This window comes from Mobula hypostoma, chromosome 1, assembly GCF_963921235.1.
Source record: "Mobula hypostoma chromosome 1, sMobHyp1.1, whole genome shotgun sequence".
NCBI lineage: Eukaryota > Metazoa > Chordata > Chondrichthyes > Myliobatiformes > Myliobatidae > Mobula > Mobula hypostoma.
This window is the reverse complement of record NC_086097.1, coordinates 70168738-70181105: the sequence shown is the minus strand read 5'-3', so window position 1 is coordinate 70181105 and position 12368 is coordinate 70168738. Positions and strand designations below refer to the sequence as shown.

General features: G+C 41.1%; 1 protein-coding gene across 1 annotated transcript in view; it reads left to right on the top strand.

Annotated features, from left to right (window-relative positions):
• scfd1 (sec1 family domain containing 1) overlaps window positions 1-12368 on the top strand; it is a 159407-nt gene that overhangs the window by 81827 nt on the left and 65212 nt on the right. The window contains exons 18-19 of the mRNA XM_063050484.1: window positions 2505-2567; window positions 9508-9583. Coding sequence (XP_062906554.1) covers window positions 2505-2567; window positions 9508-9583 — 139 coding nt within the window. The remainder of the gene's footprint in view (window positions 1-2504; window positions 2568-9507; window positions 9584-12368) is intronic.

The following is a 12368-nucleotide window of genomic DNA, read 5'->3' as shown; positions in this document are numbered from 1 at the left end:
TTCATCCATTTGCTTATAAAAATTGTCTGATTGTTGATGTCAGAATTGAAAACCAGTTGGCAAATGAAATGTTGAATCTGAAACTCAGGCTTCTGGAAAATAAAGCACCAATTGAGTTTAAGAGTTTCAAATATATATAGTAATATTAATAATACCAGCAAAGAGCAAACCAGCTAAAGAACCTCAAAGACACATTCCATGTTTGGCAAACAGAGAAATGTTTTTGGAAACATATTTTATACATAGATGGAGAAGGACAGTAGCTTTAATAATTTAGAACCTAGAACAGTACAGCACAGTGCAGGCCCTTTGGTTCACAATGTTGTGCTGACCTTTTAACCTACTTTAGGATTAATGTAACACTTTACTCCCATATAATCCTCCATTTTCGTTCATCCATGTAAGGGTCTCTTATGTGTCCCTAATATATCCGCTGTTACCACCACCCCTTGCAGCACATTTCATTCACCTACCACTCTCTGTGTAAAAAGCTACTTCTGACATCTCTCCCGCTGTACTGTCCTCCAATCACTTTAAAATTATGTCTTCGTGGATTAGCCATTCCCACTTTGAGAATAAGGCACTGGCTCTCCACTCTGTGAATGTCACTTATCATCCTTTACACCTCTATCAAGTCACCTCTCGTCCTCCTTCGTTCAACCTTTTCTCATAAGACGTGCTGATAATCCAAGCAGCATACTGGTGAATCTCCTCTGTACCCTATCTAAAGCTTCAACATCCCTCCTATAATGAGGTGACGAGAACTGAACGCATATGTTCAGTGTGGTTTTACTGGAGATTCATAGATCTGCAACATTACATCACAATTCTTGAATCCCTTGTGCAGCAACTTTGAGAGATCTATATATGCCCCCCCAGCCCAAGATCCTTCTGTTCTTCCACACTGCTAGGAGTCTTGCCATTAACCTTGAACTGTAGTTCAGCGTTCTAAAGCATATCACTTCTCACTTTTCCATATTGAACACCATCTGCCACTTCTCAGCCCAACTCTGCATCTTATCAATGCCCCAAACCTACACTACACTACACTATCCACACCACCACCAAACTTCATGTCATCTGCAAACTTACTAACCCATCCTCCTACTTCCTCATCCAAGTCATTTAAAAAAAAATCACAAAGAGCAGAGGCCCCAGACAGATCTCTGCAGAGCTAATAAATAACATTTGCCACCCTCCAATCTTCTATTACAACTTCTGTGATCAGTGAGGACATGAAAGTGCAGTAATCTCTTCCCATGTTTCACATCGTAAGTTGGGATATTTCCTATCCGGCCCCAGGGACTTCCCTATCCTAATGTTTTTCAAACATTCTAGCACATCCTCTTTTTTTAATGTTGACATGTTCAAGCACATTACCCTGCTCTAAATTGTCCTCACATTCATCAAGTTCCCTCTCACTGCTGAATACTGAAGCAAAGTATTCAGTAATGATCTCCCCTACCTCCTCCAACTCCAGGAACAGTTTCCTCTTTTATCCTACCCTCACTCTAGTCATCATCCTGTTCTTTGCATACGTATAGAATGCCTTGAGGTTTTCCTTAAGCCAATTCACCAAAGCCTTCTCATGTCCCCTTCTAGCTTTCTTAAGCTCCTTCCTGGCTATGTTATAACTCTCAAGAGCCCTATCTGATCCTTGCTTCCTAAACCTTATATATGTTTCTTTCTTCCTCTTGACTAAGTGTTCCATGTCTCTTGTCAGCCATGGCTCCTTTCCCTGCCTCAATGGGCCAAACCAATCAAGAACCCCAAGAAAGTGCCCCTATACAACCTACAGATTTCCATTGTGCATTTCTCTGAGTATATCTTTCCCATTTTATGGTCCCAAGTGCTGCTTGATAGCATCAGAATTCACCCTCTACCAATGAAATACTTTTCCATATCCCTATCCAAGATGAGGAAGTTGTGGTCACTGTCTCCAGAATGCTTACCCTCTGAAAGTTTTGCAACCTGAATATGAAGAAGCTGTCATCATGTTAGCAGAATGGGAAAGAAAACTTGCCTGACTATTGAAAATCTAAAAGATAATTATGGTTTACCTATCACCAAACCAAAAAGGCAAGGAATTGACAAATTTCCTATTGATTGCACTTGAATATTAGTTGTGGAGTAAAACATATGAAACCCACTTAAAGTAATTACTGGTCTCTATTCACATGAAAAGATAAAAATAATGGTGCAATCTTTTAGTTTTTTTGAAGGTTTTGATCATATTGTAAGAATGACAAAGACTACATTGAGCTCCTTTAGTAAGTCTCACCAAGGAATCAAGTCACCGGCCAGTGAAAAGTCCAATTGATCTGAAGTTGCCTTGGTTAAAATTGAGGCTTCCTCTCATCCCTAATATAATTGTGCAGCTTTGATAAATCTTCTCAAGTTTTATCTTCTCAAACTACATTTCATAAATCTACAATTTTGGGGAGATTGAGGGAAAAATATTTTCTTACTCTTAGATTCACTTTGATTATTTACTTTCATTGCAGAGCATTTACCAAAATGGCATCAACTCCTGCTAACTTTGGAGGCAGTGGACCAAAACCAATAAGGTACATGCTGTTACTACAGAATAATGCTGCTGCTATTCTTCTGAAGCACAGCGAGAAGCAGCTAAAATATTCTGTTCTGAAAATATTGAATCTACGAGTAATTTGATGACTGAGAAGCCTAAAATAAAGCCAATGCTGGAGATCTAAGATGCTGCAGATAAGCAGGAGGTCAGTAATGACCTATTGACCTGAAACACAAATTTGTTTCCCTCTCCACAGATGCTGCCTGAGCTAATGAGTACCTCCCAGTATATTCTATTTTTATCTGTAATTAGTTGACATCTGTTTGTGCTAAATAAATGAAACACTCAAGACATACATGTTTAGCAGAGAGCAAATTAAAGTATAAAGATAGGCCAGATGGCTCATTTATCTGTCATTAGCTTGTTTCTAGTTTATTCTCAATGCTGTTCATATCCTTTAGTACCTTTTTCAACAACCTATTTCTCTTCTAAAATACTAAGATTACTGTGTAAGATGTGGAATTATTCATTGAGAGCACTACCTGCAGTGGTTTTTCTAACCCTTCTTTTGATCTAAAACACTGAAATTCCACAGATAATGAAAATTTAAATTGATGATAGCTCTCCACAATAATGAAAGCGCAGGTGTGTGTACGTATACGTACGTATACACACACACACACACACACACACAAAATTGCTCTGCAAAATGAATTCAAACTTTCAAATTATCTGTATTGCCTTCATCTTGGGAACATTTATAAACAATTACACTGCACCTACTTCACTGCTTTTACCGTAAATCTTATCTGCAGGGGAAGTAGCTGAGTTAAAGTATTTGTGCAGGATTAAAATTTAATGCTTACTTTTGAATTCTTTCATCTTCATACAAAATTACAGCCACACTTCAGCGGATTAGTTTGCGATTTTACCAACCTTGCTGCAGTTTTCAATTACTGTATCCCTTGAAATCTATGCATGACTGTCAAGAATAGTTACGTGCGAGAATAATTCTACTTCGAAACCTAGCAATGATATTGGAACTGTTGAATGAATTTGCCCGGTCCCTGTTTTGATTATAAACACGAGACATTCTTCAGATGCTGGAAATCCAGAGCAACGCATGCAAAATGTGGGAGAAACTCAGCAGATCAGGCAACATCTATGGAAATGAATAAACTGTCAACATTTCGGGCTGGGACCTGTCATCAGGACTGGAAAGTAAGGGGGAAGACACCAGAATAGAAAGGTTGGGGGGAAGGGAAGGAGGACAAGACATAAATGCTGCCTGACCTACTGAGTTCCTCCAGCATTTTGTGTGTGTTGCTCTGGATTTCCAGCAATTGCAGAATCTCTCTTTATGATTTGCTGCTCCACTGCGAAGTATCTTCAGGGTATGCCTACCCTGAAGAAGTCTAAATCTTCTCTTTGATGGGAGTTTAGTGAGACCCTCTCTCACTGCTTCCCCTCTGTGATCTTTGCTGTCTGCCAACTCTTGGACCATGTAATCACCCAGACTCACTACCACAGCCACGTATCTTTACTGGGAACTTGTCTCTGCTGCCATCTTGTTCCACAGGGCCTCCTGCTCCATTTTCAATTTGGACCCACCAAGGATTCCAGGTACTTATATTCAATGGACTGCTTCTCTTGCCACTTTTCCCTTTGAATTCTGCGTGCTACCCTCTCCGCCATGTGTAGATACAGTGGCATGCAAAAGTTTGGGCACCCTGGTCAAAATTCCTGTTACTGTGAATAGCTAAGCGAGTAGAAGATGAACTGATTTCCAAAAGGCATAAAGTTAAAGATGACACATTTCTTCAATATTTTAAGCAAGAAAACTTTTTTTATTTCCATCTTTTACAGTTTCAGAATAACAAAAAAGGAAAAGAGCCCAAAGCAAAAGTTTGGGCACCTTGCATGGCTGTACTTAGTAACACCCTCTTTGGCAAGTATCACAGCTTGTAAATGCTTTTTGTAGCCAGCTAAGAGTCTTTCAATTCTTGTTTGGGGGATTTTCACCCATTCTTCCTTGCAAAAGGCTTCTAGTTCTGTGAAATTCTTGGGCCATCTTGCATGCACTGCTCTTTTGAGGTCTAGCCACAGATTCTCGATGATGATTAGGTCAGGGGACTGTGAGCGCCATGGCAAAACCTTCAGCTTGCGCCTCTTGAGGTAGTCCATTGTGGAGTTTGAGGTGTGTTTGGGTTCATTATCCTGTTGTAGAATTCATCCTCTTTTCATCTTCGGCTTTTTTACAGACAGTGTGATGTTTGCTTCCAGTATTTGCTGGTATTTAATTGAATTCATTCTTCCCTCTACCAGTAAATGCTCCCCGTGCCACTGGCTGCAACACAAGCCCAAATCATGATCAATCCACCCCTGCGCTTAACAGTTGGAGAGGATTTCTTTTCATGAAATTCTGCACCCTTTTGGAGAAAAGGCCTTTTGGAAATCAGTTCATCTTTTACTCACTTATCTATTCACAGTAACAGAAATTCTGACCAGGGGTGCCCAAACCTTTGCATGCCACTGGGCCCTATCTCAGTCTCTGCCACAGCTCCAGGCCTCTTTCTGCACCACCTGTCATGGACTTCTCTGATATTTCATCCTTCACCGGATCCACAACTCCTCATGTCCAAGAAGGATCAAAAGATCACCTGTCTCCAGACTGCGGCCCCTCCCACCTCCTGCTCGGACATCAACTCGATCAAGTGTCTTCAGACAGCTGATCCTGCTATCTCCAAACTGCGGTTACAGTGGACCCCCCCCCCCCCACCCATCATCTCCTGCTTGGTGGACCTCAGATCCAGATCGTGGATCCCACCATTGCAAAATCCAGTTTCAACAATCCAGAATGCCTTCAGACTGCGAATTACGCCGCTTCTAGCTCCAGCCCCAACCTTGGCCCCTACCACCTCTGGGCTGAGACCATTCTTATTGCTACTGGGCCTTCAGGCTCCTTTTCCCCACACCATTCTCCAATCCTGGGTCTCCCAAGTTGCCAACTACCTGTTGGGTCCTTAAAGGCTCCATCTTCAACCCACACTGCATTTCCTGAACACCCCATCCCTTCCCCTTCTTCTGACGCCACCGACTCTCTTCCCCCTCTGATCCCAGTTCTATCTCCATCATGTCTTCACCATTCACTCTGACTTCCCCTCTCTGAGCAAGGGCCTTAACTTTGTCTCCCTTCACTTGCACCTCAGTGAATTTTGCACCCATCGCAATGCCGAGCTCTTCCTCTGTGGCCTCTGTTTCCAAGCCCAGTTCTTTGGCAAAAATTTCCCACCCCGTTTTAATGACCCCTTTCTTCTGTATCCAACCATCCTTCTCTTCTTGGACACCCCACTCTGGGTGCATCTTTTCATCTCCAGTTGGCAATGAGACATCGACCGACTCGACTTCAGCCCTCCTCAAACCTTACCCCCTCTGAACTCTCCACTCTCTCCGCACCAATCCCAACCTTTACTTCAAACCCGCAGACAAAGGGGGTGCTGTTTTACTGTGGCGGATTGACCTGTACCTAGCTGAGACCAGGTGGCAACTCTCTTACTTCTTGTAAAAGTTTCCACTAAGGACCAATGTTTCCTCTAAGGTACGCATGTGTGCGTGCACACACACACACATCTGCTACTAGTGCACGAAGGAGCTTAAACTGCACGCAAGAAGGTTGTCACCCTCACCTCGTGAGCATACTAAATTTCACGATTATACACAATCGCATTTTCTTTTCCGGTTTCTGATGTGGACAGTGTTGACAACGTGGAGTTTGCGATAATTTGTCTGCAGATTTTAGAACTGGCTTATTTATACTGTTTTTGTTGAAGAAATTACTCAGTGCACACTTGTGTTGTTACTGGGCAAAGATTTACACAGCACAATATTTTTGCGTACACCGGTCATTGCTAAGGATTGTCAGAGCATTGTCTCTGACACCGTCACTAACCTCATCAACTCTGAAGATCTCCCATCAACTGTCATTGGACTCGTAGTTCCCTGAACCTGTACTACTTCTTTCCACCTCCCACCCAGGATCCACAAGCCTGACTGGCCATGTACGCCAATTGTCTCTGCCTGCTCCTCTTGCCCCACTGAACTTGTGTCTGCATTCCTCGACTCCATCCTGCATCTGCGACACTTCACATGCTCTTGGCCTCCACAACTTTCAATTCCCTGGCCCGGACAATCTCATTTCTACCATAAGGACATGCAATCCTTATTCACCTATATACCCTGTCAAGAAGACCTCAAATCTCTCCATCTCTTTCTTGACAAAAGACTCAACCAGTTCCCCACCACCACCACTGTCCTCTGACTGGCAGAACTTGTTATTACCCTCGACAAGTCTTCCTTTGGCTATTCCTACTTTCTCCAGACTCAAAGGGTAGCCATGGGCATCTACACAGGCTCCAGCTATATCTGCCTTTTTATTGGCTACATGAAACAGTCCATGTCTAAGCCTTCCCTGGTAATGCTCCCCAATACTTTCTCCATTATATTAATGACTACATTGGTGCTGCTTCATGCACCCATGCTGAGCTCGTCAATTTCATCAGCTTTGCCTCCTACTTTCACCCTACCCTATAATTCACTTGGAACATTTCTGACACTTCTGTCTCCCCTTTCTCAATCACTCTGTCTCCATTTCTGGAGACAAACTGTTACTGACGTCTTTTATAATCCTACTAATTCTCATAGCTATCTTGCCTATACCTCTTCCTGCTCTGTCCCTGGTAAAAATGATCTTTCCTTCTCTGTATTTCATCTCTGCTGTGTCTGTTCCCAGGATGAGGCTTTCCGTTCCAGGTCCACCTTCTTCCACCATTGATGCTGCTCTCACCTGCATCTCCTCTATTTCCTGAAATCTGCGCTCGTCCTGTCTTCCCAGGGATAGAATTCCTCTTGTCCTCAGCTACCACCCCATAAGCCTTCATGTCCAATACATCATGCTCCGCAACTTCTGTCATCTTGGATGAGATCCTACCACCAAACATATCTTTACCTCCTCCCCCCAACCCTCTGCTTTCTGCAGGGATTGCTTCCTCGTGATTTCCTTGTCGATACATCTCTCCCCACTAATCTCCCTCCTGGCACATATCCCTGCACGTGACAGCAATGCTATATCTTCACTATGCTGTAAAATGCTACAAATTCACCTCCTTCCTCATCTTCATTCAGGGCCCCAAACAGTCCTTACAGGTGAGGCAACATTTCACCTGTGAATCTGGTGGGATCGTCTATTGTGTCCGGTGCTCCCGATGCGGCCCCCTGGAGACCTGATGTAAATTATGGGACTGTTTTGTCAAGTACTTCTGGTTCACCTCCCAAAAGTTAAATTTCATGCTGGCCAACCATTTAAATTCTTTCCCCATTCCCGTTTTGACATATCAGTCCATGGCCTTCTTTTCTGCCACGATCAGGCACTGACAAAGGATAGTGCAGAGATCAGTACATCTCATCAGAAATGCAAAGAAAATTACAGTTTGGTTGCACGGTATTTTATTATATGTTTATTCACTATTATTTAAAATTGGTGCAGCCACATGTGGATAAATTCCCATAAAATGACGTCATATGAATGACCAGTTAATTTTTTAAAAATTATTATTATACATCGCTCATTTTGAGTTTTCATTGCTTTTCGTTCTTTTTCAAGTTTTATTTATAGCTCTTGCTTCCAGCTTTGTTCCTTATAGCCATTGACATGATGGCTAATGTATCTGTGATAATCAAAGCAACACACACAAAATGCTGGAGGAACTTAGTAGGTCAGGCAGCATCTAAGGAAATGAATAAACAGTTGCCATAGAATATGGTGAGATGGATGATGCATCCAATTTTGCAACAGCAAGTAAACAAGAACAGTGTGTATTGTACGTGTTTAATCTATTGAAACTATGTATGCTAGGGAAAAAAACTTGCATCTTACACTTACTGGTCTATTATGCTCTGTAGCTACTTAAAATTTGGGCAATTAGATGTACCAGTAAAAAGATAGTTTCAGTGTTTGGACTTATTATACTAGAGAATTCAACATTGCACAAAAAATAACTTTGGCCAGTTAAATGATATTAATGAAAGCATATTTTATTATTTTGTGTTGTAAACTTACATTACTTCAAAATACACACATCAAAGTTGCTGGTAAATGCAGCAGGCCAGGCAGCATCTATTGGAAGAGTTTCCAGCATCTATTGATGGCATGAACATCGACTTCTCTTACTTCCGCTAGTGCCCCACCTCCCCCTAGTACCCCATCCGTTATTTATTTTTATACGTACATTCTTTCTCTCACTCTCCTTTTTCTCCCTCTGTCCCTCTGACTATACCCCTTGCCCATCCTCTGTTTCACCCCCCCCCGTCTTTCTCCCCGGATCTCCTGTCCCATGATCCTCTCATATCCCCTTTGCCAATCACCTGTCCAGCTCTTGGCTCCATCCCTCCCCCTCCTGTCTTCTCCTATCATTTTGGATCTCCCCCTCCCCCTCCCATTTTCATATCCCTTACTCACTCTTCCTTCAGTTAGTCCTGACGAAGGGTCTCGGCCTCAAACGTCTTCCAATAGATGCTGCCTGGCCTGCTGCGTTTACCAGCAACTTTGATGTGTGTTGCTTACTTCAAAATATCTTAATTCAGTGTGTTGTGGCTGCCTTTCTAAACTTAAAACACAAAAATAACGTGAATGGAACATTTGTATAATTGTTATAAAGAGTAGCCTTTAGCTGTATAATTGAAAGCAGTTTCCTGTGTTCACACAGATCCTTTGTATCACATTGATGACTTGTAAGCAAAACTACTGGGTTGTTTCAGAATTTTCTAAACTGACAAAAATTGTATCAAAAACACTTGCAAACATGGAAGATCTCAATGTATTCATTTGTCTAGAGAATAAATACAAGTAGCAAATAATCTATAATGGTTTTGCTAGGCAAATTGAAGACAAAGGAACTGTAATGCATATTTCCTACTTTCAGCTTGCTTTCACGTGTAATGAATACCGGATCACAGTTTGTGATGGAGGGAGTTAAGAATTTTGTGCTAAAGCAGCAAGTAAGTATACTTATTTTAGTTAATCCAAGTGCAAAACAGTGTAATGGTAGACTCGAAGTAACGTTAGGGCACAAATGAAAGAATCCAGATGTGATTTAATTTTAAATCTACTCAAGCATCCCTACTCACATCCAGCTTTGCTGTGTTGGAGTTTTGTTGCATCTGCAATTATCAAGATCGTTGATATAGATGACAAGCAATAACAGACCCAGCATGCATCCCTACTAGTCACAGACCTCCAATCAGAGAGGTACCATCTGCTACCACTCTCTTTTCTCACACAAAGCCAATACCCAATCTAATTTACTATCTCATCCTGAATGCCAAGTGACTGACCCTTCTTGACCAACCTCCCATGTGGGAACTTGTCAAAGGCCTTGCTAAAGTTCTTATATACATTTATCTTTTCAATCAAATGAATGTTGCTTTAATTTAATACCAGCAAACCCTGGTGTAAAATTGCTGGGTGTATGATGCATCCAAACTGTCAGCTCGGTTTATTCATGCTCTACCTCTGGACTCAGTGCTAAGTTCAGCTTGTAGAGTGGAAGCATCTTATCTCCAGCTTAACTGTGACTTGCACATTACAATGCACAATCTTAAAATGGAAATGAACTGACCAGCAAGGAGGAAATCAACAGCAATTCTCTATGGAAAAGCCAGCCAGAGGTGAGTACGTTTTGGCCTAATATTATCAGATATTGTCCAAGTCCTTCGGGACTTTTACAATTGTCCTTTGTCAGACCTCTGAGAAGTGTTTGACTGCATGCCCTAGACTTTGTTAAAGCTGTGCATTGCTTGGGAACTGTATGAGTACTAAGTACTGTATGTTCCATTTTCTGAAGTGTGAGATTTTATGCCAGCAGAACTACCATACATTTACAATTATTTCTGAATTCTCACAGCATTAATTCACAAATGCCTCTATTTGAAAATATTATTGTGTTAGCCTATTTCCAGCAAGTAAGTCTTCCCAAATATTCTGTTTATTCTCAGAGGATGACTATCAATTACCAGCCAGCCAACTAGCACTTTACACCATATATAATACAAGTCTACCCTTGGAGAATAAAAGCAGAGAAACTGGAAGTACTCTGCAGGACTTGGATTGAAAACAGTACCATGTTTCTCTCTGTACAGATGCTGCCTGTGTTTCCAGCATTTAGTGTTTTTTTTAATATAAGATTTCTAGCATCTTTATGGTTTTGGTTCTCTTTATGAGGATTTTGTCAGCAATAGATTGAAACTGTACTCCTATTTTTTAATGTTTGGATTGTATTATTCTGTAATAATTTGGTATTCTTGTGAGATGCCAATGTATTTTATTAGTGAATATCAGGTAGTGCTAGTTGTATCGTGGATATACAAATAAAATTACTGGACTCCATCTGAAGCAATACAAACCACATTGTCTGTCCAGTTATAAAATAAGTTTTACCCTTTAAGAATAAGGAATGGAGATTATTCCAGACATAAGCACTTTGAAGCTATGAGAACAATAAGGAAATGACACTTATTGTTTCAAAAGAATGTAGTTTGCAGGTTCTGAGGAAAATAATTCTAATGAAACATTTGTGAAAATTATCACAAACATGTAGAATAAATTATGAATGTAAGCCATTGAATTGAGCAGGTTAGATAGGTCAAAGAGAAGAATAAGTTGGTTTGCAAAGATATCATGAAGCTTTACAATAAGACAGTTTGATGAGTCTGATGTTTCTCAAATGCCCTAGTTTGTTCCTTATTTGTTCTTTTCCAGTATACTTAATAATCATGTACTTGTGCTGATGATTACCTACTTCTGTGTCCTCTAATGTGTGAGCATTAACACAAATGTAGCAGAACCTGATCTCTGGTTATCTTGGACTCCCATGCCATTAGATCTCACCCTTGCTGTGTGAAACTTGTGTGATAAGTGGTGTGCAACAGTTTTCCAATGTTGAAAGAAATCACAAACCTGCAACTTCAATTCTATGATATGAAGTTCAGGACCTGGAATGTCACTACTTTTGTGTACAACCTGAGTGCCATATTATCAGTTTTCAGGAACTCAAATAAAGAAAATTGGCCTGTCCCCTAAAACCCTCACTAATTTTTATAGATACACCGTAGAAAGCATTCTTCTAGGGTGCATCACAACCTGGTATGGAAGTTGTCCTGTCCAAGACCGAAAGAAGCTGCAGAAGATCGTGAACACGGCACAGCACATCACACAAACCAATCTTCCGTCCGTGGACTCACTTTACACCGCACACTGTCGGAGCAGTGCTACCGGGATAATCAAGGACACGACCCACCCAGCCAACACACTTTTCATCCCTCTTCCTTCCGGGAGAAGGCTCAGGAGCTTGAAGACTCATACAGCCAGGTTTGGGAACAGCTTCTTTCCAACTGTGATAAGACTGCTGAACGGATCCTGACCCGGATCTGGGCCGTACCCTCCAAATATCCAGACCTGCCTCTCGGTTTTTTTACACTACCTTACTTTCCATTTTTCTATTTTCTATTTATGATTTACAATTTAAATTTTTAATATTTACAAAGTTTTACTATTTTTAATATTTATTATTTGTAATCCAGGGAGTGGGAAGTGCAGAATCAAATATCGCTGTGATGATTGTGCGTTCTAGTATCAATTGTTAGGTGACAATAAAGTATAAAGTAAAGTAAGTAAGTAAATAGTTTGATACCTGCTATACTGCACTGAATGAGATCGACAGGCAGTTTATAGAACAAGACTGAAGGTACACCTTCTGAGGAGTAAACTTAAAAGGAAATGCTGCCT